Genomic DNA, 23,580 nt, shown 5'->3' with positions numbered 1-23,580 from the left:
GTAGATGTAAAGCCAGGGACGATCGCTCATCTATTGCTGCTGTTTGAGTTCTAGACCTTCATCAGTGGTCACAGGATGCTGCCCACAGGCGCTGTTGGCTGGATATTTTTGGTTGGTGGACTATTCTCAGTCCAGCAGTGACAGTGAGGTGTTTAATAACTCCATCAGCACTGCTGTGTCTGATCCACTCTTACCAGCACAACACACACTAACACACCGCCACCATGTCAGTGTCACTGCAGTGCTGAGAATGATCCACCACCCAAATAATACCTGCTCTGTGGTGGTCCTGACCATTGAAGAACAGGGTGAAAGCAGGCTAAAAAAGTATGTAGAGAAATAGATTGACTACAGTCAGTAATTGTAGAACTACAAAGTGCTCCTATATGGTAAGTGGAGCTGATAACATGGACAGTGAGTGTAGAAATAAGGAGGCAGTTGTGAATGAGTTGAGAAGGCGGTGCTGCAGTTTTTGGGGGTTGGAAAGGAGTAGGGTGAGGGGTTGAGAGGGAAGTTTAGGTTAGTTCGGTGCTCAGTCTGGAGTAAGTTGAGATTAGTGAAGATTTTGATATATAATGGGTAAGTACAGTTCTTTATAAAACTCTAACAGCGGGTTGATTTGTTGCTTAACACACCGACAGAAAGCTGAACCTTGTGACGTGAACATATAGCGGGTTTATACCGGCTTAAAGTGGGTTCGTTTGTTTACTTAGACTGTGTTTTGTAATGTATTCACTCAACGTGTAACACATTACACCCCATGTTAAAGATGAATTATACGATTCTTACACAGCCCGTGAAAGGAAACATAAAGTCGCTAACTGAATCTTGTGTGCAGTGTGTTGCGCCGGTAGGTTTATTACACGCGGACGCGGTTTTAAACAAACAGTCGCTTTTACTACAAACTGCATTTAATACAAATGTTGGGCAACTTTCTTTAAAAAAGATTACCAAAAGTTACTCTGTGGAAATGCAGCTACACCCAAAACAACTTCTAAAATGGATCTACTGTATGTACACCACACTGTGTTGTGTAGGTGTTCATTGCTGTTATTGACTGTATGACTGTTGTGTATCATATAAAGTGCACATACACCAGGATGTATTTTTGGTATGCAAGCCATATTTGGCTATTAAAGTGATTCTAATTCAAGCTACACAGCAATGTAACTTATCTAATCTTCTCTCTCTCTCTCTCTCTCTTTCTCTCTCTCTCTCTCTCTATATATATATAGACAGATAAATAGATAGATTAGATTAGATAAGTTACATTGCTGTGTAGCTTGAATTAGAATATATATATATATCCATTACTGGTGGCCCCTTTTCACTGCTTGCCAATTTTGTAGGTAAAAGTATTAATACCTTTTCTAAAATGTCTCGAATAAAAGTTAAAAAAGCACATAAAGACGTAACTCTAATTTTACTGTTTGCAATTTTATTACATAAGTACACTAACTGGCCAGAAGTATGTTGACAACTGACCAACAGATTTCAAAACCATAAGCATTGTTCTGAAGCTGAACCTTTTTGTGCTTATGACCGCCTCCATCGTTCTGGAAAGGATTTATACAAGAGTTTGGAGTGTGTCTGTGGGAATGTGTGCCCATTCAGTAAAAAAAAAAAAAAAAAAGATTATTTGTGAGTTTAGGCACTTGCCGAACCATGTCTATGTGAAGCTTACTTTATTCACATGAGCACAGTCGTGCTGGAACATCTAAACTTAATAGATGAAAAAGGTGTCCACATACTTTTGGCCATATAGTGTACATACTTTAAAACAAAACACTGTGAAAAAGCAGTAGGATCCTGAGTATTATGCAGTGACTGTTATTTACCCACTTTTATTTCTGGTATTAAATGTACTATTTTGTTGTAATCCAGAAGCATAGCATTGAGACGTCTACATTTAAAATAATTCGATTTATTTGCTTTGATTTCTTTGAAGGTTGTTATGGTCCTTTTGGTATTTTAAATCCTCCATACAGTTTAATGCTATTTAAGTCAGGTGATTGGCTTGACCATCCAAGCACCTTTAGCTTCTTAAGTAACCAGTCTTGAGTTATTTTGGTGGTGCTGCTGTGTTGCACAACCCAAATTTCCATCACTTCAGTGTAAACAATTACAGTTTGCACTGAAGCAGCTCTATATTCTGATTCTTTCACGCTTCATCCATGTGAATATAGTGTGGCATTTCAAATACCAACAGAGCCACCAGAAAAGGGGTCAGAATCAGCTTTAGGAATAAAGAACACTTCCATTGTATATAAGTTATGAGAATTTGTTTTTGGTGCTAATATAATGGGATGGGTGGGTTGCAAGTAGTGGCAGGGAGATGCTGTTAAATTGAAGATTTTAAGGTTTTTAAACTACAAAGTGATACCATCTCTTGAAAATAACTTACTATGAGACTTGGCTAAATGTTTGCTTCTCTTACCTGTTCATGCATGACTTCACATCACAGTCGCTCTGTGAGACTTTTGTCTCTGGTAGGTGAAAAGACTCTGTTGGGGATTATGCATATATTGGCATGTGTGTGTATATTGGGGCGTGTACATTGTCTGTAGCTCTGCTTGGTCAGAGTGGGGGTCTATAGTGGGAGAGGAATTTACAATTTGGGAATTGAATATGATTGGATTGGGAGGAAAACTGGAAAATGGAATAAAAATGTCATACACATTTAAATATTTTGATATTAATAATAATAATAATAATAATATATTTTATTTATAACGCACTTTACATTTGAAAACAAATCTCAAAGTGCTAATATTACAGATTTTATTAAGAATAAGTTGGATGTTTTGCAGTTTGTCAGCTAAAAAAGAACTAAAATCAATGGAATAAGAAAGTACACACTGAGAGACAGACAGAATAATCAGACATGTCATGTCACGCACAGCTTTATTTTAGGCCACTTTAACACTAGAAGTTCCCCGGTCTGTTGTGCCTCAGGTGTTGTACATGGTTGTTGTGTAAGACTGCATGTGGGGTAAAAATATTTTGGTAATCAGGAAATAATCACATCTTAAATACTGTTAGAAATACTGTTAGTATAGTGAAAACAGGTTGGCGTAATGCATTGCTATTGAAAATACCACTGCGGATGCATAAGAACTTTAAATGATGAGTGTTCAGAGCCTTTCCCAAAAAAGACAAATGTATATTTTCATTTTTAAAACTTCTGAGGAACATTTTGATTTGGAAAGATTTGGAAAATCTCTTTTTCATTGCTACAGAGAGAGCATTCTTAACAACTCATTTATGAAACATGACTGGAGAATAGCTGGTCCTTTCACTTGTTCTCCTCGCTCCTCATGTGGTTTCTTATTTTGCAGGTTCACAAATCTCCTCTGTTCTCCTGCTCTGTCTCTTGCCCCCATCAAATAAATTTCACTTCTGAAGCAATCACCTTGTTGTCATGTTGGCATTTGTACGATGAACAAGGTTCAGACATGTTAAGGGTGGGATCCAGATGACATTTTACCCAGTCTGAGATAAACGAAACTGATTCACCTTTCTGGAATGTTTTGTGTAACTGTAACTGCTCATTTAAACAAGTAAAGTGAATAATTTTCATTTTTAAACCTTTTGACTTTCTTTAGTTAAACTTAAGTCTTCTATTTCTTTCTAAATGTGGTTTACAGAGATACTGTATGGTAAATTTAGCTTTAAACTAGGGGCTCAAAAACTTTGTAAATCCTTGAGGAGTATTTTAATATCAAAGCAAACATTGTATTTAAATTTATTAAACAATCTAAGGATGGTAAATGAATGGATCAGATATATAACCTTATTTATTCAGTTCTTTGGAAGGTGATTCAAAGCAGTGGTTGACACTTTTCTCATTTCCCATGGGTAACAGTGCATATAGTTGAAGCAGGTATGCTCTAGGATGTGTATTGGAGCTTTGAAGTGCACTCAGTGATCAGCAGAGACACACAACACGGTTATTTACGTTCACCTCCTGTACAGAAATTTCAAAAGATATTTTTACTTCATTTAATGTGTCTATATTTTTAAAACATGACTTTGCAATTGTCAAGTTATCTGGTAATTTTTCCAGGTAAGTTTATGCTCAGCACATGTGGTTGGGTTTCCTTGATGTGTTTCAGACTGCATCCTGTGTGCCACATCCCATTATGTATACAATACATTGGCAGTGAACTACAGTAGATAGATTTATTACTTAGTATAGTAGGACAAGGTTTGTAACACCTCAGTATTTTAATTGCTGCTGTTTCTTTGAGCTCTAGATTTAGAAGACAACTGATCGGTGTACAATTTTGAACTGGTGCATATCCTGCCTCAGTAAGCCTTTAAAGCTTCTTCTCCATTACACTTCAATACAGTACACATCTAAATACAGGAGTAAACGTGTGATATTTAATTTTCTATTGTCTGTAATACTTGTCTGTGAAAGTGGGAGGAGCTTGCTGAAGATGGTCAATAAACCAATTATCCAAAGTATTTTAAAGAGGAATGTTCTGAATCAGCTAAAAGTCTCGGATGCTTCCTCTCTCCACCTTTGATCTTTTACAGCACCTCATTAAGACTAGTATTTGTTGAGTGTTTTCACACAGGAAACACAGTTATTCCCAGTAAAGCCTATGGTTAGTGGGGCCTGCCTCATAAAAACAAATTATGAGTTCACATGTTTACTGCTTATTTCTAGAGAATGAATTTATATGGACCCACCGTTCTAATTATTGAGTGTGGATTTTTTTAGCCACGCCAATTGCCAACAGGTGTATAAAATTAATTATGTATTGTTAGTTGCCGTCTTCTAATTTCGACTGCTCCTGTTAGGGGTTGCCAAGGCAGATCACTCATTTTGCCCTATCCTAAACATCCTCCTCTGTCACATCTAAATTAGTTGTATGCCCCTGTGCATAACGAGGGGTTCATAAAGACATGGTTTGAGAAATTTGGCCTGGAAGAACTATAAATACTATAAAACTATAAAAAACAAACAAACCAACATATCAAAATTTTTTTACAATATTAAGATGTCAAAATTATTGACTTGCTTTGCATAACAATAGTGAGTCTAATATTTACTTAAGTCTTCTCGTCAATACAGATCCACCAGACCTCTTGATCCTGTCTTTTCAAATTTGAGTTAGTTTTTTTTCTACTTACATTTTATGCTAAACCCACCTTGAGTGTGTGCCTGAAATGCTTTGTGGATTTAAATTTGATTTGGCTCACAACCATGACCCAGTTTTAGTTTTTTTTACAAAAGAGGATCAATTCTGATTGTAAATCATCTGGTGCCTTGTAGAGTCTATGATGTGTTTCATTAGATTTTTCAGTGTCTTAAGATGAAGAAACTGTCCCAGATACCGTATATAATGTTCTATATATTACATTCCGTATATTGTTCTTGTTAAAGCAGTAGCAACACGTGCATGATGAGCTTGTCGTATAAAATACTACAATCATTTTGAACCAAATGGAGAGACTGAAGGAGAACGTTTTTCTTTCGTTTTCAAAAAGCTTTCAAAAGTTTTTTGTATTGTTAGTATTGACGGTCTGTGTTTTGTGTTTTGTGTCTTGACAGAGGTCACTGATTCACTTCAGAAATGCACCTTCGTTCATTTATCAACAGGCTGAGTAATCGCTTGTCCCTCAGTGCTCTTCTGAATAGTCACACACAATAGCTTGTGCCTGAAAACACAATGGACCTCATGAATGAGTGAGGGGGAGCATGGGGGAACGGAGGAATCCTCTCTGTCAGTGTTGTGTAATCATTTTCAGATCCTACCTCGGTGGAGCATTTATCTGCAGCTTTTGTGCCTTTTGAAAACCTTAATATTGAAAGGCAGCTAGTAAAATCAAAGGATTTCATTTGCAGAGATATTTTATCCAGAATTGCTCATTTTTGGCAGGTGTGAATTATGAATGAATGGTATGAGCTGTATGATTTTAATAACCTTTAACAAGAGACCTTGCACTGTGAAGACATGGTAAAATACAAGCTTTAGATCTGATGCATGGTTTATTCATGCAGTTATCTAATTATCCGATCATGTGGCAGCAGTGCAAAGCATAAAATCTTTTTTTTTATTTATTTGGGCCTGAAGCTTCAGGTTTACTGTACATCAACCATCAGAATAAAGAAAAAATGTCATTTTTTTCATTTTGAATCTCATGATTGTTGGTGCCAGGAAGGTGGTATATTTAAGTATATTTAAAATTGCTAATATCATGGGAGGTTACTGCAAAAAAAATTTTGTTTACTTATTTAAAAAAACATCCAGTGAGCAGCAGTTCTGGGACAATTGAAAAAAGAGAGGGAAAAATATTGCTTGATTTGAATGTTAACTATATAATAGACTAACACATTAATAACGAAAGAAGTTTTAAATAATTTAAGTGTTTTTAATGTTTTTTTTTTGTGTTGAAGCCATAATTGATCCAGTCTTCATGTGGCGTCTTGATAATTTTTTATTAAACATATATTTAATGGACACCACTGATGGTTTCAGAAAAATTTGGCCACCCTGTTTGTATTTTGAATTTCCACTGATTTTGTGTATTGATTTTGCACTAACCGTTTAATCCTGGTCAGGGTGGCAGAGGTCTGGTGCAAGACAAGAACAAACACTGAACACGGGAACCATGATGTGGCACCTTTGCAACCAGCTGTGCCACAATTTCTCCCCTTGCCAGTGACAGGAACTTCTCAGTTCTAAAGCATTATAGTGCAGTAGTTAATGCAGTAGGAAACTTTTGACCAGTGCAGTCAAGAGAGTGAGAAAGCATGTAAGTGATAGCAGTGTTGGCATATAACAGTGAAGTCTACAGGAGCTGGAAGGAATCACTCTTTTATTCCTCGTTCTACAAACGAGAGGGAAGGAAGTGGGTGAGAGGTGAATAAAGAGGGTGAGATGAGAGAATGGGGGTTTTGTAGTTAAATTCTGAAAGGAGGCTGAAAGTAGGGGGGTGAATGGCACAGTGAGGGAGAGTGAACACTCCAAGCTTACAAATGGGTGCAGATGAGTTTTACACATTTACTACATTTACTGGGTTGCATCATGGTACCATGTGGATCAATCTGACCCGATTCTCACACACTCACGTCGGGGTTGCGTTCAAACATTATAGTCAATAGTTAACACCCACAGAGAAAAAGTGCATTTATGGAGTGATACTGGATCCACCCACTCACCCCATCTTTCCACTAAACTAAACCCCATCTTCGTCATGGCTCTTGTTTGTTGTTTCATTCTTTTCCACGCAGCCTTATGGGCCTCCTGGCACAATCCATCGACACAGTGTGAACTCGCAGAGTGTGTGAGAATGTACTGTATGTGTCCTGAGTCTGAAAACGGCCTAAAGTAACCCAGACGCCTGTTCTTGTTCAGCCAATCAGCATCACTTTCACGGTTCATTCATCGGGGCTCTGTGAATTGTGGCTGTCTGCTTTCACAAAGTGGCCTGAGCTTACTGGTACAGCTTGATGGTAATTATACTGCACTCAAGTGCCATAAGGAAGTGCAGAGGAAAAAGACACTTTGGGTGTAAATGTTTAGGCTGCTTATAATGTAATATAAGAATGTTAATAATTAATCATTGAACTGATAACCAGACGGAGAAGTCATAGTTTGAGTAAAGCTGGTTAACTTTGATCGATTCATTATCAGCAGCTGGAGGTTTGAATTAAAAGCAGAGCTGCACCACTGAGGGATAAATCTGGTGCTCGGATAAAATCTGACTAAGCGAAAATCTGACACCCCTTTAGCGTGCATATGCAGCATGTTACCCAACAGTCATATGATGCTATGATGTGTGTGATGTCGAGAGAGCACATGTGGACATGTGTAGATCTTTGGGAAACCCATTTTAACCACGTGCAGTTAAACTGACACCAGTAAACACCACCAACATCTGCCAGATCATGAGTGACTCTGTTTGGACTGTCACTGCCCCATCCTAAGTCTCCAAGAATATCTATCCCAGTATCCACCAAACCTTTATACGTATACAACCCCTGGCAAAAATTATGGAATCACCACTCTTGGAAGATGTTCTTTCAATTGTTTAATTTTGTAGAAAAAAAATAAATCACAGACATGCCACAAAACTATCATTTCTCAAACTGTCAACCCTCTGGCATTAAGAAACAATAAAAAAAGAAACAAATATAATAGTTGTGGTCAGTCACAATGGAATCACTCAAATCTGAGGAAAAAATTATGGAATCATTAGAAAACACTGCACCATTATTACTTTGTTGCACCACCTCTGGCTTTTATAATGGTTTAAACTCTCTGAGGCATGGAGTTAACTAATGACAAACAGTATTCTTCATCAATCTGCCTTCAAATGTCTCTTGCTGTTGCCAGATCAGCTTTGCAGGTTGGAACCTTGTCATTGACCATTTTCTTCAATTTCCACCAGAGATTTTCAAATGGATTGAGATCTGGACTATTTGCAGGCCATGCCATTGACATTATATGTTTTCTTGAAGGAAAGTTTTCACGTCCTTTGCCCTATGGCAAGATGCATTATCATCTTGAAAAATGAAGTCATCATCACAAACATCCTTTCAACTGATGGAATAAGAAAAGCGTCCAAAATTTCAATGTGGACTTTGGCATTTATTGAAGACCATCTCCCCTGTGCCTTTACCTGACATGCAGGCCCATATCATCAACAACTGTGGAAATTAACATGTTTTCTTTAGGCAGTTACCAAACAAAAGTTCCAGCATCATCACCTTGCCCAATGCAGATTCGCGATTCATCACTGAAGATCACTTTTATCCAGTCACCCACAGTCCACGATTGCTTTTCTTTAGCCTACTTTAACCTTGTTCTTTTCTTTTTAGGTGTTAATGATGGCTTTTGTTTGGCTTTTCTGTATGTAAATCCCATTTCTTTTAGGTGATTTCTTACAGTTCAGTCACAGACATTGACTCCACTTTCCGGCCACTTGTTTCTCATTTGTTTTGTTGTGCATTTTCTGTTTTCAAGACATATTGCTTTAAGTTTTCTATCTTGATGCTTTGATGTCTTACTTGGTCTACCAGTATGCTTCCCTTTTACAACCTTCCCATTTTGTTTGTACTTGGTCCAGATTTTAAACACAGCTTACTGGGAACAACCAACATCTTTTGCGACATTCCACAATGATTTATCTTCTTGAAGGAGTTTTATAATCCTCTCATTTGTTTCAACTGACATATCTTGTGTTGGAACCATGATTCATGACAATCTGCTTTGTGCAACAGCTCTCCGAGGTGTAAGCACTCTTTTTAAACTGAAGAATAATTAGCAAATCTAATCTGCTGCAGATTTTGTTTTTAAACTGCAAATTACAGAGTGATTCCATAATTTTTTCCTCAGATTTGAGTGATTCCATATTTTTTTCCTCTACTTGATCTAAAAAAAGCAATTGTGACTGACCACAACTATTATATTTGTTTCTTTTTTTATTGTTTCTTAATGCCAGAAGGTTGACATTTTGAAAAATGATAGTTTTGTGGCATGTCTGTGATTTATTTTTTTTCTACAAAATTAAACAATTGACAGAACATCTTCCAAGAGTGGTGATTCCATAATTTTTGCCAGGGGTTGTATATGCACCAGAACTTTAGTTTGATAGAAACACCATACTTGAATTGTAGAATACTTGAACAACCATTCACACATTTTAACATTGTTTGCACAACAGTAATACATATCCTGATGTTGCACAAGATTAAATACGAGGGTCCTTCGAAAAGTTTCCACACTTTTAAAAACTCTTTATGAAGAATTTCAAAACAAACTCATTCTCTTTTCTACAGTCACATTCTGATGCATTTTTCCAGCATCGTACCACCTTTATTGAATGTTTTTGGTTGAGCGCGTAGCCACTGATGCACCACTGCTTTCACATCATCATCATCACATGAAATTCTTCTTCCCTTAAAGCTTTTTTGAGCGTCCAAAAAGGTGGAAATCAGTTGGTGCTAAATCCGGACTATAAGCTCTCAGTCTCTCGGACACGAACAATTACAATCCTTCTGCCCTCATCGTTTCCAACTAAAATATAAAAGTGCGGAAACTTTTTGAAGATTCCTCATACTATGTTAATTGCACGCCTGACATTCTGATTATTTTTTACTGTATGTATATCTTATGGTGTATGTGGTGTATGTATTGTGTATCTTTCAAGCTTTTTAAAATTCTTAATTTTTTATCACTGCACTGGAGAAGTAGCTCGACAGCATTTTATTATTCTGTACATCTCTGTACTAGCATAATCAGAATAAAGTCGAATTGAATCATGTTTGTTAAAACAAAGACCTGATGAAGGTTGAACTGTAAGGACCTTTTTATATTAAATGATGTGGTTTTGATTAGCATATTTAGCTGCAGTGGATGGCAAGATACTGTTTAAAGAAAATGTTATGCTGGTCCTAGCCTTGATATTTATGTTTATGTTACTGTTCATCATTGCTGCTATAGGTTGCTATAAGGTTGTTGCTTAATGGATAACCGTTGGCTAATGATGGTCTTTGCCAGTTAAGAAATAGTTTGTTTCCCTAATTTAATGCAGTTTTGAAAGGGGGACCATGATGCTATTAATAAACTGTTTTGATGTTTTATATTTTTTTGTGTAAATACTTAGTGTAAATTGCCAAAAGTATGTGGACACCTCTTTTATTAACTGAGGTTATGTGTTTGCCACTTCTATTACTAAGGTGTATGAAATCATATAAAAGAATTAATCAGCATTTAGTCGGTTGGTGTAGATTATCCAGCAATTCTCTGGGAATTGTTTCTGTAAATGTTGGCCAGGTTTGCTTGATTGCTTGATAATTTAAAACTGGGTAAATAAAAATCACAAAGAAAGTTAAAAAGAACAGGAAACAATATAAAAACCAAAATATAAAGGGTCAAAATGAATGGTAAAGTAAGGAAAGATATATGGGTCAGAACCAGTTCGGGTTTTCTTATGTCCGGCATGTTGCAGTGACTGTTACTAAATTCATTAAAGGTTTAAAGGACTTGACAGTTATGTTTCTACGTAGCCACTACTTCAACCTGCTATGGATTTGTAAAGCTTGGCGACAAACCTTGGAGAAAAATCTAAAAAACAGTGAAATACATGTGTTGGATTCATATTTTAGAAACCATATTGAAAGGTTTTTTCTGTGTTTCAGCTATGCAGTTACAGGAGTGGTTACGTTCGCTTCAGCTCTGTGGGCGTGATGTTGGGATGACTGAGTTGGCGGACTTGAAGAGGTTGCTTCCTTCTCTTGCGCTTTCTCCTCCATCTCTGATGGGGCTTGGAGCAGTAGCATCACTCACAGCATACTGGCTGGTAACCCGACCTCGCTCCATTCAATTTCCTTGTGATCTTACGGCCCAGTCTGTACCCGTACAGGTAATGTTTTATTGAGTCTATTACCAAGCAGTGCTATGTATTTCATTTAAAAAATTTAATATTCAGGATTTTCACGTGTATATCTTTGGGAAGAGACTTTGGCTCAAAACGAACTCCACCCCAAATTCCACCCCATAAATGTACATGTGACAGTCGGAGGGGTATTAAATGTTGGACTGATGGTCGTTAATCGTAGTAAATGTGTTGAATGCAGGAATTGGGCATAAAGACTAAATAGATTTGATAAAGGCCAAATCCTTATGATGGGTTGAAGTATCTTCGAAACATAAAGAGTTGCTCACAGGCATCTACAGTGATACCCACTGACAGTGGTCTGTGGAGGGACATGAGGTGCCGACAGCTTGTTGTGTGGCAGAGGCTCATGGATACCAGAGAATTTCAATGCTGTGGTATTTGGTACAGACCAACAGAACAGTCAGAGTGCCCATGCTAACTCCTATCCATTGTCAAACAGACCCATAATGGGCACACATGCATTGGAACTGGACATTAGAGCCATGAAAGAAGGTCAACAGGTCTGAATAATTATATTTCTCCGAATGGTCGGGCATGTGTGCATTGTTTACCTGTGGCACCAGGTTGCAGATGATCATTTTTGCAACATACAGACGATGAAAGACCTGCTGGTAATATCCTGGTACCGGATACCACAAGACTCCATCAGATGTTTGTTTGTTTGTTTATTAGGATTTTAACGTCATGTTTTACACTTTTGGTTACATTCATGACAGGAAACGGTAGTTTACTCATTACACAAGGTTCATCAGTTCACAAGGTTATATTAAACACAGTCATGGACAATTTTAGTATCTCCAATTCACCTCACTTGCATGTCTTTGGACTGTGGGAGGAAACCGGAGCTCCCGGAGTAAACCCACGCAGCCATCAGATGTCTTGTATAGTCAATGTCTCAGTGGGTCTGAGTGGTTTAAAATAATATCTGTATAGTTGTTGTGTATAGATTTTGATTTCCAATTGATTTTCTTTAGGGGGATCCCAGTTGCAGACGATCGGCTTTGCTGAAAGATGATAAACTACTAGACTTTTACTTTGAAGATACAAAGACAGTGTACGACATGTTTCAGCGAGGACTTAGAATAGCAGGTAAGGTTGATACCACCTCTGGTTTCATTTAAGTACCATAGAGACTTGGCAAAAGATAATATACTGTCCTTTAATTGTATGTTTTTATATAATAAGTCCTAACTTCAAGTGACATAAAAAAGTGCAATAACTGGGCTGATGTTGTTCTGAATTTGCTGGGATACCCATTCCTGGCAAGACTGGTAAATTAAATAGGGGTGCTGTTTCACCTGAGGTTTTTTTAATAGAAATGGTTAAGGGCTACATAATTGTTATTTTAACTCTGATAAATGAAAACATAAAAATTAATAAGAAAAGTACTTCCTTTTTGTCATGACCATATTTATGAACGAGTTAAATATTTGAACAGTCGAATGTCTTGGTCGGTTTGAAAAACAAACATTGACCTCCATCCAACTTGCCAAAACAAACTGCAAAACGTTTCAGTGGTGTTTTATCTAACTGATGCCAAAATGTCATTGTGTGAACTCGTTTAGCACAGAAGCCAAAGTTTTCCTCAGCCCTGGTGTACCAGTATCAGATTTCTTTTTTGGCAGCAGCTAAATAGCGCCATTCAGGGTTCAGATTTCTCATCTTGATGTCTGCTTTGGGAACACTGTGTATACAATGGAGTTGCTCTAATAAAGCAACACTAGGGACCCTGTCACTGTTACAGACGATGTATGTGATTTTTGACCAGTGACAAAGCCTGCGCTTTTAAAATGCTGGTGTCTTACAGGTGATGGACCATGCCTCGGCTTTAGGAAACCAGGAGAACCATATCAGTGGATCTCTTATACTGAGGTGAGAATAAAGACTGCAGTGTAAACAATACAGTCCCAGAAAGTGTCCCAATATCACAAATCACAGCTAAGGCTAAATATGGAGCTGAATATGGCCTTTCCTTGATTGGGCTATAACGTTAAGGCTAAGTTACAGATATATGGTGATAACATGACATGTTAACAGATATGTATACAGCTTTTTTTTTTACTTCTGATTGACATGAAGCACATTCGTACATAAAAAACAGTTTGAAATCTTATATTGGACAAAATGTTTTCATTTCTGTAGGTGGCAGAGAGGGCGCAGGTACTGGGCTCTGGTCTGCTCGCCAAGGGATGCCAGCCTAATCCTAAACAATTTGTGGGCATCTTTGCACAGAACAGGCCAGAGGTAACACACACATGCACACACACATACACATACACATCGACAGACCAATATCTTTCTGTTCACTTTAACCTTGTACCTGAATTCAACATGGGGATGGTGTCTGCAGCATGCTTGACTAAATGACTAAATTGAGAATGACTAAAATAGGTAGAGAAAAAACAAAAAAATTATTAAAAGAAAATGCTGTAGCTAGGTTGTAAGGGGGGAATTCCAATGTCCTCCTGAAGTCTTACAGCTACTGGAGCTATAGTGGTCATATACAGCCTCCATTCTATATAAGAACACTGCCCATGGGTTTTTAATGTCTTAGAATTTGTGCATGTCAAATACAGGTTTGAGAGGTTATGCATTAATGTTGGGCCAGGAGGCCTGACTCTTTCTAATTCATCAGAAAGGTGTTGAGGTCAGGGTTCTGTGCAGGCCAGTGTTCTAACCGCAGAGAGTCACTTTCTTCCCGTTTTATTTTAATATAATTATAATATTCTGCACTTGTTAGCAATCTGAACATTATAATTAGGAGTGATGTCCACATACTTTTTGTCATATTGCGTACCCTACAGGTGCATATTTAAAGATTAGTTTTAAAAGTGTAGGAGTTACTCTTTAATTAATAAAGAAGGTTCATGATGTAAACATCAGTGCTGATGTTTGTCTCCCCCTGCTGGTTACAGTGGATCATTACAGAACTAGCCTGCTACACTTACTCCATGGCGTTAGTACCTCTGTACGACACGTTGGGCCAGGAAGCCATGGTGCACATCCTCAACCTGGGTAAGTGCAAGTTTATATAAATAAATATTACATTGTTATTTGTTATATAGACTGTGTATACACCAATCACTACATGGCCCAAGTCCAGATTATATATGTACATCAAGCCAAGACTGGAATGTCATTAACATGTTGTTGCTTTCCCCTCTCTTTGTGCAGCGGAGATTTCTCTGGTGGTCTGTGATAAGGAGGAGAAAGCACAGTCGTTACTGATGAATAAAGAGAAAGGAGTGACTCCTACTCTGTCCTGCCTGGTGCTGTTTAACTTTGTGAGCGCCGCCCTGGTGGAGAGAGGGAGGAACTGTGGTGTGGAAATCCTGCAGCTCACACAACTCATGGTCTGACAGAATCAGAAATCAGTAATTTTTTTAAGCGTTTAAGCTATAATAAATGTTTTAATAGTATTTGCACACAAATATATAAAATGCTTTGTAATTATTTGTAGGATTTGGGTCGGGAGAATCTCCAGGCTCCTGTGGTAGGTGTCTTTTCTAATCCAGGTCAGGGACTGGACTTGGTCCTGTGATCTGAACACTTGTGTGTGTGGTCTTTAAAGAGTTTCAGTACAGAATTATATGATAGAATTTGTAAAATGAGTCATGATGAACCTCCTTGGTCCAAATCACATACAACTGTACTGAATAGGATGTCAAATTTGTTCCTGATAATGAAACAAATTCTTTCCCCCCACATCATAGCCACCCAAGCCTGAAGACCTGGCTGTGGTCTGTTTCACCAGTGGAACTACAGGTACTGTAAAGTTACCCACGCTTATTCATCAGAATTTATGTCAACGTTGTTGCCATACAAAACAGTTTTCCAATGCATTCGTTTTAAAAATTGAGTAATTGCTTTGCTTAGTACCAATCAGACCAGCTGACTTGCATGTTTAGTGCTAAAATATTACAACGCTTGGATATATTTACAGAGTACTAATTTATGTTCTTTTAAGTACCTACACATTTGAGAGGGGGGGCTTTTGCATTTTCCTATCACCATAATGGACCATTTGATTTGGTGTGTGCAAGAATGTGTTTTTATTAGTGTTTGATAGTTATACATGTTTTAATATTCAGTCTATATCCAGAGATGAGGTGTTACAAACTTAAGCTACAATAAACACTTTTATTTATGTGTTACATTTAAGGACTGCTGCAGTGATGAATAAATTATCCTTGTTCTGATGATTCTTTTTCTTTCTGTTTATTTAGGAAAGCCAAAAGGGGCCATGATCACTCATGGCAACATCACCTCCAACACCTCATCTGTCATCAAGATTCTAGAGGTCTCCCTGATGCTTCTTTCTTTAATACCTGCTCTTTTATTAGGGTTTATTATTTTGCCATTACTTCACAAGGATGGTCTGCTGCTTCTTTATTTTCATTTAGTTTTACTGTCATTCAGTTTCTTTTCATTGGTTCATGTTTATCACCTGGAGACACAATTTCTGCTATAAACCTCTGTGGCAAAAAGGGTGTATTTTATGACCTTGTGAATTAGAAACTTAGAAACAGGTTAAAAAGAAAAAACAGCCACCATTATTGATTTATAAATGCCCATTTAAAGTTGCTTCTACTTCTATGTGCTGGATGATCAGTGCTAACGTTTTTGTTGAATTATTTTACATTAATGCCTTTTTATTTGCAGGGCTTTTTTGAGATTCGCCAGGAGGATGTGTCGATCTCATACCTACCCCTCGCTCACATGTTTGAACGCATGATTCAGGTAAATACAGTCTGTGTATCCACATTATAAAATGTTTAAACAGGTTTAATTCTAAATCCTGTGATTTAATCTATACATCAGCAAATATAACCAATCAATCACTAACAATAGATTTACATTTGAAGAAATTAAATGACATTTATCTATTTTTGGCAAAGAAAAATGTTTTAATCTATTAATTACAGTAAATGAGCCATTGCAGAAATCTTAAGACTGCCTTGGTTCATAAAGACACTGACCTCAACTCTGTTGAATATGTATGGGATACAGTGGAGCGTCAACTGTGAGCCATTGCCTAACCTCACAAATTGCCTAACCTCACAAATTCTTTTGACAGAATAAGCTCAAATTCTCACAGACACACTCCAAAATCTTTTGAAAAGCTTTATAAAAAACGGGCTGATACTGGAATTAAAGAAGGGGGTTGGACAAACTAATGTCCATGGCTTTGCCCAACAAGCTTATTGTTGTAACAATGATGCACCCAAAGCTACTAGGATATTTAAGCAAATCATACATTTCATTACTCATTATTACTTTTTAATACTTATCTATAAAAAAAAATTACAAGATTTCACAAGCGTTACTGAGCCAATATTTTGTTCTCCTGTCTAATTTCAGGTGTCGATGTTCTGCCATGGTGCTCGAGTGGGCTTTTATCAGGGTGACATCTCTTTGCTTATGGATGATATTAAAACCCTAAAACCCACCTTCTTCCCTGTGGTACCTCGCCTCCTTAATCGCATTTATGATAAGGTAAGTCTGAGCACATAATGATACTATTATAATCAGAGGAATTTCATTATATATGGGGTCCATGTAATAATCAAACAAACTAATTGTAGCTAACCTGCCTGCTGTTCATGTGATATATACAGATCCAGGGTTCAGTGACGTCTGTGTTTAAAAGAGCTGTGCTGCACTACGCTGTGAAAAGGAAACAGGCCGAGCTGAGCAGTGGGATCGTCCGAAACAACAGCATCTGGGACAGACTCATCTTTAACAAGATACAGGTACCTTTACTGGGGCCTTACAAGCCTCTGATGAACCTTATTATCAGAATGTTTACAACTAGTGGAATTTATTCAACTTCTGTAACTGCTTTATTCTGATCAGCCACTCCTGGGTAGATTTCCACTGGTTTCGAGATACCTGTTTGGTGGTGCCCAGTGGGGTTTGGTGGAGTCCTAGAGCCCTAAAAATGCCTTTATAACCCTTTCCAACGATTTTTAGCAACATTTTCGTTACTATTCTGTAATTTTGCTGATGTAATGACTGGTAACAATGATAGAAAGTTTTAAGATGAGTGAGATTTCTACTCTACAGAGCGAGAAAGTGTTTAATTGTCTAATGTACCGATTAAATCTGATGAATTGGTTGCCTGAATATCAAGTGGTGATATGCATATTATATAATAACCTTGTTTTTTAGCACAGGTTTTCTTTGTGCTTTTATCTTTGTGTCAGTGTTTTGGGGCAGATTGTTTTTGTTCCAAGATGACTGTGCACAAAGCAAGGCCCAAAAACATCATTTAATTTCAAGTTTGATGTGCATTAACTCCAGTGGAATGTTGATTGTAGATGTAGAAGGACAGAGGAGATTATTTCTTGCTTTATTTGTTTAAAAACTGCAGACATATTTTGGCCATATGGTGTATAAAACTATTTTGTGAACATTGTATTTATGTATTATCTAATACAGTATGCTACGTTCTTTGATATATCAGACTTGAAGCCTTCACCTTTAACTTATGCCCCTTCTTTTTTGTTGTCTTGTTATAGGCCAGTTTAGGTGGAAACCTGCGCTTCATCCTGACTGCATCAGCTCCAATCTCCCCCACAGTGCTGTCCTTCCTCAGAGCCGCCCTCGGCTGCCTGGTCAGAGCGCTTCTCATATAAAAAATAAATGCATCTAATGTTACACCATTCCTTATAAAGCAGTGGCATGTATGTGAATATTTGCTGCATGCACAAAAAAGATGAGAGAAAGCTTAGATCTGGGTTTGAATATAAGAGGTACCGTCAGCCTGGGAATCTGTGACCCTGGGCAGGATAAAGCAGATGGTAAAACTAAAATGAAATAGTAACATAATAATAATTAAAGGTGTGTATTTAGTGCTTTAAATTCCTGTGTAGACTACGCAGATATCATTAGTCATTATCCTGTATTCATGTGAATATTTCAGACATATCTTTTCAAGACTAAGCACTTGCATGAGCGCAGGGTGCTCGATAGGGAGTGAAGGTCAGGTAGGAAATCACCTTCTTGTAACCACAAGGATCTCCTACTGTCTAGCGGCAGCAAAGAAATCTAGAAAGACGACTTGATCCTCTATAGGTGACGAGGCTCTCTATAAAAGTTTGTCTCTTGCATAGCCAGCTAGGGTTTTGTGCAACTGGCAGAGGTGTTCCATCACCAAGTGCACAGGGAAGCTGAGTATCGAGTGCAGGATGGAGAGATGCCAGCTCTGATTAATCACACACACCTGTTGAGAATGAGGACGTTTTTCATCAGATGTAGGGTGGACAACTAAAGTGTATTCTAAACACACACTACACGCACTATGACCAGTATGGTACAATGACAGTTTATGTTTGGGATTTACAATGTAAATGTGCTCAATGCATTTACATTATTAACCTACTGTGTAAATGTGTGTTCCTGCAAGATGACTTGATGGTTTGATCAGCTGTGGCTAAAACCCCCTTTTTTATAAAGCTTTTTCATAAATGTTTGTGTGTGTAGATATTTGAGGGCTACGGTCAGACTGAGTGCACAGCCGGCTGCACCTTTTCGATGCCCGGTGACTGGAGCGCAGGTAAAACACTTCTCAGCTTTAACAGTGCAACAAACTATAAAAATTGGTAGCCTTAAAGGTTTATTACTTGTCAGCTACATTAGCCATTTAGTTCCAGTGCAAAACAGGAGAATGTAAGGAACCTTAGGAGAGGTACTTTACTCAAGTGTGAATATTGTGTTAGCACTGCTTGGCACCAAATGATGACTGAGTTAGTGGTAGAAGATAAACACTTTAAATTTCATTCATTTTCACTGTTCCTCAGGTCATGTTGGAGCTCCTCTTCCTTGCTCTATGGTGAAGCTAAAAGACATTCCTGACATGAACTACTATGGCAAGAATGGACAGGGAGAGGTGAACACAGACAAATACATTGTAGACCAGCGGTCCCCAATCTTTTTTGCACCACGGACAGATTTCATATAAGATATAATTTCACAGACCGGCGGAGGGATTTAAAATAGAATAACTACAGAATGAAAAATCGGTGTGAATCCTGAGCTTTTTTGCTGCAACGAAACACTGCTTCCACCTAGTGGTGATTGGGGACAATAACACCTGAAGAGTATTGGAAATGTAATTGCTCTTGTAGCGATCTCTTATTATTTATTCTTTTCTGTCCAGTACCAGTCCATGGCCGGGTGGTTGGGGACCACTGCTATAGACTGTATTGACGAGAGACTGGCGATGAAGTAATGAACATGATCGTGACACTCTTGCAAATAGTTTATCATATCTTGGTCCTTGTGTGTGTGTGTGTGTGTTAGATCTGTATCAGGGGACCAAGTGTATTTCAGGGTTACCTGAGGGATGAGGAAAAGACGGCTGAGGCTTTGGACAGTGATTGTTGGCTGCACACCGGGGATGTAGGACAGTGGCTCCCGGTATGTGATGGACCCTTAGTCCAAAAACAAAAAATCTTATTGCGTGAACTACAACAAGGTCCAAAAGACTCACTCAACTTTTAAAAAAGCTGTTTGTATTTCATGTGCTAGCGGAATATCACGCTGCACCACCTGGGTGCCGGGCTGTTTGTATTTCATAAGATATTATCGATTAATACTCATCATTCAATAACTCATCATTTTTGCTTTTTAATCTTTGTACACCTATGATTTGTGAGGATCCAGGCAGTTCTTGTAGTCCACTATTTTTTATATTTAGTATTAATTTGCACTATTTTGCATTAATTTGATGGTTTTTTTTCTTCTAGAATGGGACTCTGCGTATCATTGACAGAAAGAAGCACATCTTTAAGCTGTCTCAGGGAGAGTACATCGCTCCGGAGAAGATCGAAAACGTCTACACCCGTTGTGTGCCTGTACTTCAGGTGTTTGTACATGGAGACAGTCTCCAGGTGAGTGTGATTACAGTGTGTTTTGATGAATGGATGTTGTGGATTCTCTAACACTGTGTATTTGTGCTTTAGTCTTATTTAATAGGTATTGTAGTCCCAGATCCTGAGATCTTCGTTGACTGGGTTAAAGAAAGAGGAATTGTGGGATCGTATGAAGAACTCTGTCAGAATCCTGTAAGTTTTGTCAGCTTTGTGTTGTACCAGCCAGATTGGTGTATCAGTGAAAGTACATTCAGTTTTAATATATCCAAATGATGTGCAGAAATTACAGCTTGAGGTTTGAGTAACAGTGTGGTGTTTATTTCTTGCAGGATGTAAAGAAGGCTGTGCTGGAGGACATGACGGCAGTGGGAAAGAAAGCAGGACTAAAGTCTTTTGAGCAGGTAAAGCACACAGACATGCATAAAAAAACTACTGAATCTACTAACAGAAGCCTCAGCCTTTTTTTATTATGGTGTTTATGTATTTTATTTCATTTTTTAAACCATAGTCAGTCATAGACTCTTTAAAGACAGGCTAAAAGTATTTGGTCACCTGACTATGAGCTTTCACAAACAAATTATATTAAAATAGTGACACCTATGTAATTGTTTTAGCTACAACAGCAGCCACTCTTGTGAGACGACTTCTCACAAGACTTTGAGGTATATTAGAGGAAATTTGTCCCCTTTCAGTCAAAAGAGCATCTGATGTTCCACTGCTGTGGGGTCAGGACTCTGTACAGGCCACTAGATTTATTTTAAACCAAGCTTTGTCCTGTCCACAGGGGCACAGTCATGCTGGAACAGGAAAGGGCCTTCCTTAAACTGTTGCTGCAAAGTTGGAAGCATATAATTTTCTTTATATAATAGATTTAATACACCTGTTAGCAATAAGTGTGGCTGGAACACATGAATTCAAAAACTAGAAAGTGTGTCCCATTACTTTTGTCCATGTAATGTATTTGGAGTTAAAGTCAAAGTTAACACATGCTTGAATGGGACATTTATGTCATGACGTGCAGTTTTATAACTAAAAATATTCATACACTAACTTTGTATCCTTTTTTCTCTTTCAGGTGAAGGACGTGTATCTGCACCCTGAGATGTTCAGCATAAGTAACGGACTTCTCACCCCCACCCTGAAGAGCAGACGAGTTGATCTGCGCAGAGTCTTCAGTGAACAGATCACACAGTTATACAGCAAAGCATCCATGTAGAGACTCAACACAGGTCTAGAAGCTTTTCTGACAGTGGTTCACAATAAATGTCCTGCTGAACTGGAATCACACTACTTTAAACACTCTGGGTGGGTCTCAGCATCCTTTTACAGCCGACCGTCTTTTGTAGAGCAAAATGAACACTCATGATGCCATTCAAGTCCAACAGTCTTGACTAGCTTTTTAATAATTTTTTTTAAGGCTGTGTAATGTCAGAGCTTAAAAATGGTTTTTCTCTAAGCTGAAAAAGATGGAGAAAACTGGACCAATGACATCACTGTGTCCATCAATCAGGGTAAGAACTCAAGTTTATTCTGTAGGCATATCATTTATGAGTTAGTGATTACATTACATTGATTTTTGGTGGTCAGGAACCATTTTCTTCCTGCATGTTACAGACACAGTGATATCATCAATCCAGTTTTCCTTGCCAACCCCCTTTTCCCCAAGTGATTTGAGGAAATAATAAAGGCCTTAAAATAATAATAAAAAAGGTCTGGCCTTAACCAGATGTGCACAACGGAGGTCCATATAGAGCCTGACTTTCTCATCCAACATTAGTGCTAGGCTTTCCATTAGCCACTGTAATTTGCACTGTAGGTTAATTTAGAAGGGACAAACTTTTATTTGTTGTTCAAATGTTAAAATTTCTTGTTGATTATGATTATCATTTTCAATTAGTAAAAAGCAGTAAGCACAGTTTGGATTGATTTTATAGATCGATGAGTTAGGTGTGGTTTTAGTAGTTTCATAATTCTATTGATTGGTAAATTACTAACAAACTACTCAACCTGATGTGTAATTTATGTCATTTGGATTATAAACAAATGTATGAACTGAACTGTATATGTGGACATTTTTGAACTGTACATATTGATGCCTAATATGGCAGATGAAATAGCTAACTCGTTTTAACCAGGGTAAAAATGTACTGTATTTAGCATTGTTGTCATTTATCAAGCATTGGAATAAAAAAAATAATTTTCTGTCACCCATTTTTTGGCTTTTTAGCATGTGCAGATAATTGTACAAAATGTCAAACAGAACAGTTTTGCCAGCGGTTGTGATGTTTACTGGTGTAGAAATGCAAAAACTCACCGATCTCACAAAATAGTTTAGCTGACGAACTCTCTCTCCTTTAGCTACAGTTTGTATTTTGCTGAACTGGCACTTTTATTGGACACTTTGCAGGACATGCATTCTGCTTCCAAAGGATCCTGACCGAGACGAAAACACAGAAATTTATTCTATAATTTGTCTGTTAATTTTAATTTGCATTTGGGCATTTTTTTGAGAGAAGTGCGAGAAGATTGAATATAAAGAGAAAGTTGAAATCAGTACAAAAACACACAAAGAATAGTGTGTGCAGACTACAAAAGCTGAATCCCAGACATTTTTAGTAATTTGAATAGAGGTGGGTTATGAAAACAAGTGTGTTACAAATAGAGGTGGGTTATGAAAACAGGTGGATTATGAATAGAGGTGGGTTATGAAAATAGGCGTGTTACAAATAGAGGTGGGTTATGAATAGAGGTGGGTTATGAAAACACACGTGTTACAAATAGAGGTGGGTTATGAAAACAGGTGTGTTACAAATAGAGGTGGGTTATGAAAACAGGTGGGTTATGAATAGAGGTGGGTTATGATAATATGATAATCCCATCTCTTCCCCCAAAAGAATTTCATCTTTTATTCTGTGAGGTATTTAAATGTTCTATATTAATCTTACACATTTTTATGTGATGTTTTTATGTTTTGTAAAGAATTTCAGCTGAAATCCTAAAAAAAAAAAGCTCTGCCCTTAACCAGGTTATGAATAGAGGTTGGTTATGAATACAGGTGGGCTACGAAAACAGGTGGGTTATGAAAACAGGTGGGTTACAAAACAAAATAGCAAAATGTGACTGTTCTTTATTAATCTTATATATCGTCACCTTCCTAAAATAATGGCCTAAGTCATTTTTTCAGGTTTTTCAGGAAACACAAAAAACTGAACACAATGGAAATAACTTCATGGGCTGGGTAGAGTTTTGTTCTGTTTAGAGCAGCTGCCATTTTAAAAAAGCATCT

The 23,580-nt window shown here is 37.6% G+C and overlaps 1 protein-coding gene across 1 annotated transcript; it reads left to right on the top strand.

The window, feature by feature from the left end:
* Positions 1-491: 491 nt before the first annotated feature.
* Positions 492-22,501, top strand: acsl2 (acyl-CoA synthetase long chain family member 2). Its single transcript, XM_062999321.1, has 21 exons — positions 492-579; positions 11,159-11,382; positions 12,393-12,507; positions 13,226-13,290; positions 13,561-13,662; positions 14,334-14,433; positions 14,593-14,771; positions 14,879-14,911; positions 15,132-15,183; positions 15,645-15,718; positions 16,081-16,158; positions 16,780-16,914; positions 17,037-17,171; positions 17,940-18,035; positions 18,904-18,976; positions 19,221-19,309; positions 19,723-19,839; positions 20,169-20,312; positions 20,385-20,486; positions 20,624-20,695; positions 21,370-22,501. Exons 1-21 carry the CDS (start codon positions 576-578, stop codon positions 21,508-21,510), a joined length of 2,130 nt encoding a protein of 709 aa, XP_062855391.1. The 5' UTR covers positions 492-575; the 3' UTR covers positions 21,511-22,501.
* Positions 22,502-23,580: the final 1,079 nt, after the last annotated feature.

Source organism: Trichomycterus rosablanca, chromosome 7, assembly GCF_030014385.1.
Source record: "Trichomycterus rosablanca isolate fTriRos1 chromosome 7, fTriRos1.hap1, whole genome shotgun sequence".
NCBI classification, from domain to species: Eukaryota; Metazoa; Chordata; class Actinopteri; order Siluriformes; family Trichomycteridae; genus Trichomycterus; species Trichomycterus rosablanca.
Note: the sequence above shows the minus strand (reverse complement) of the source record. Positions and strands in the feature narration are given on the sequence as shown.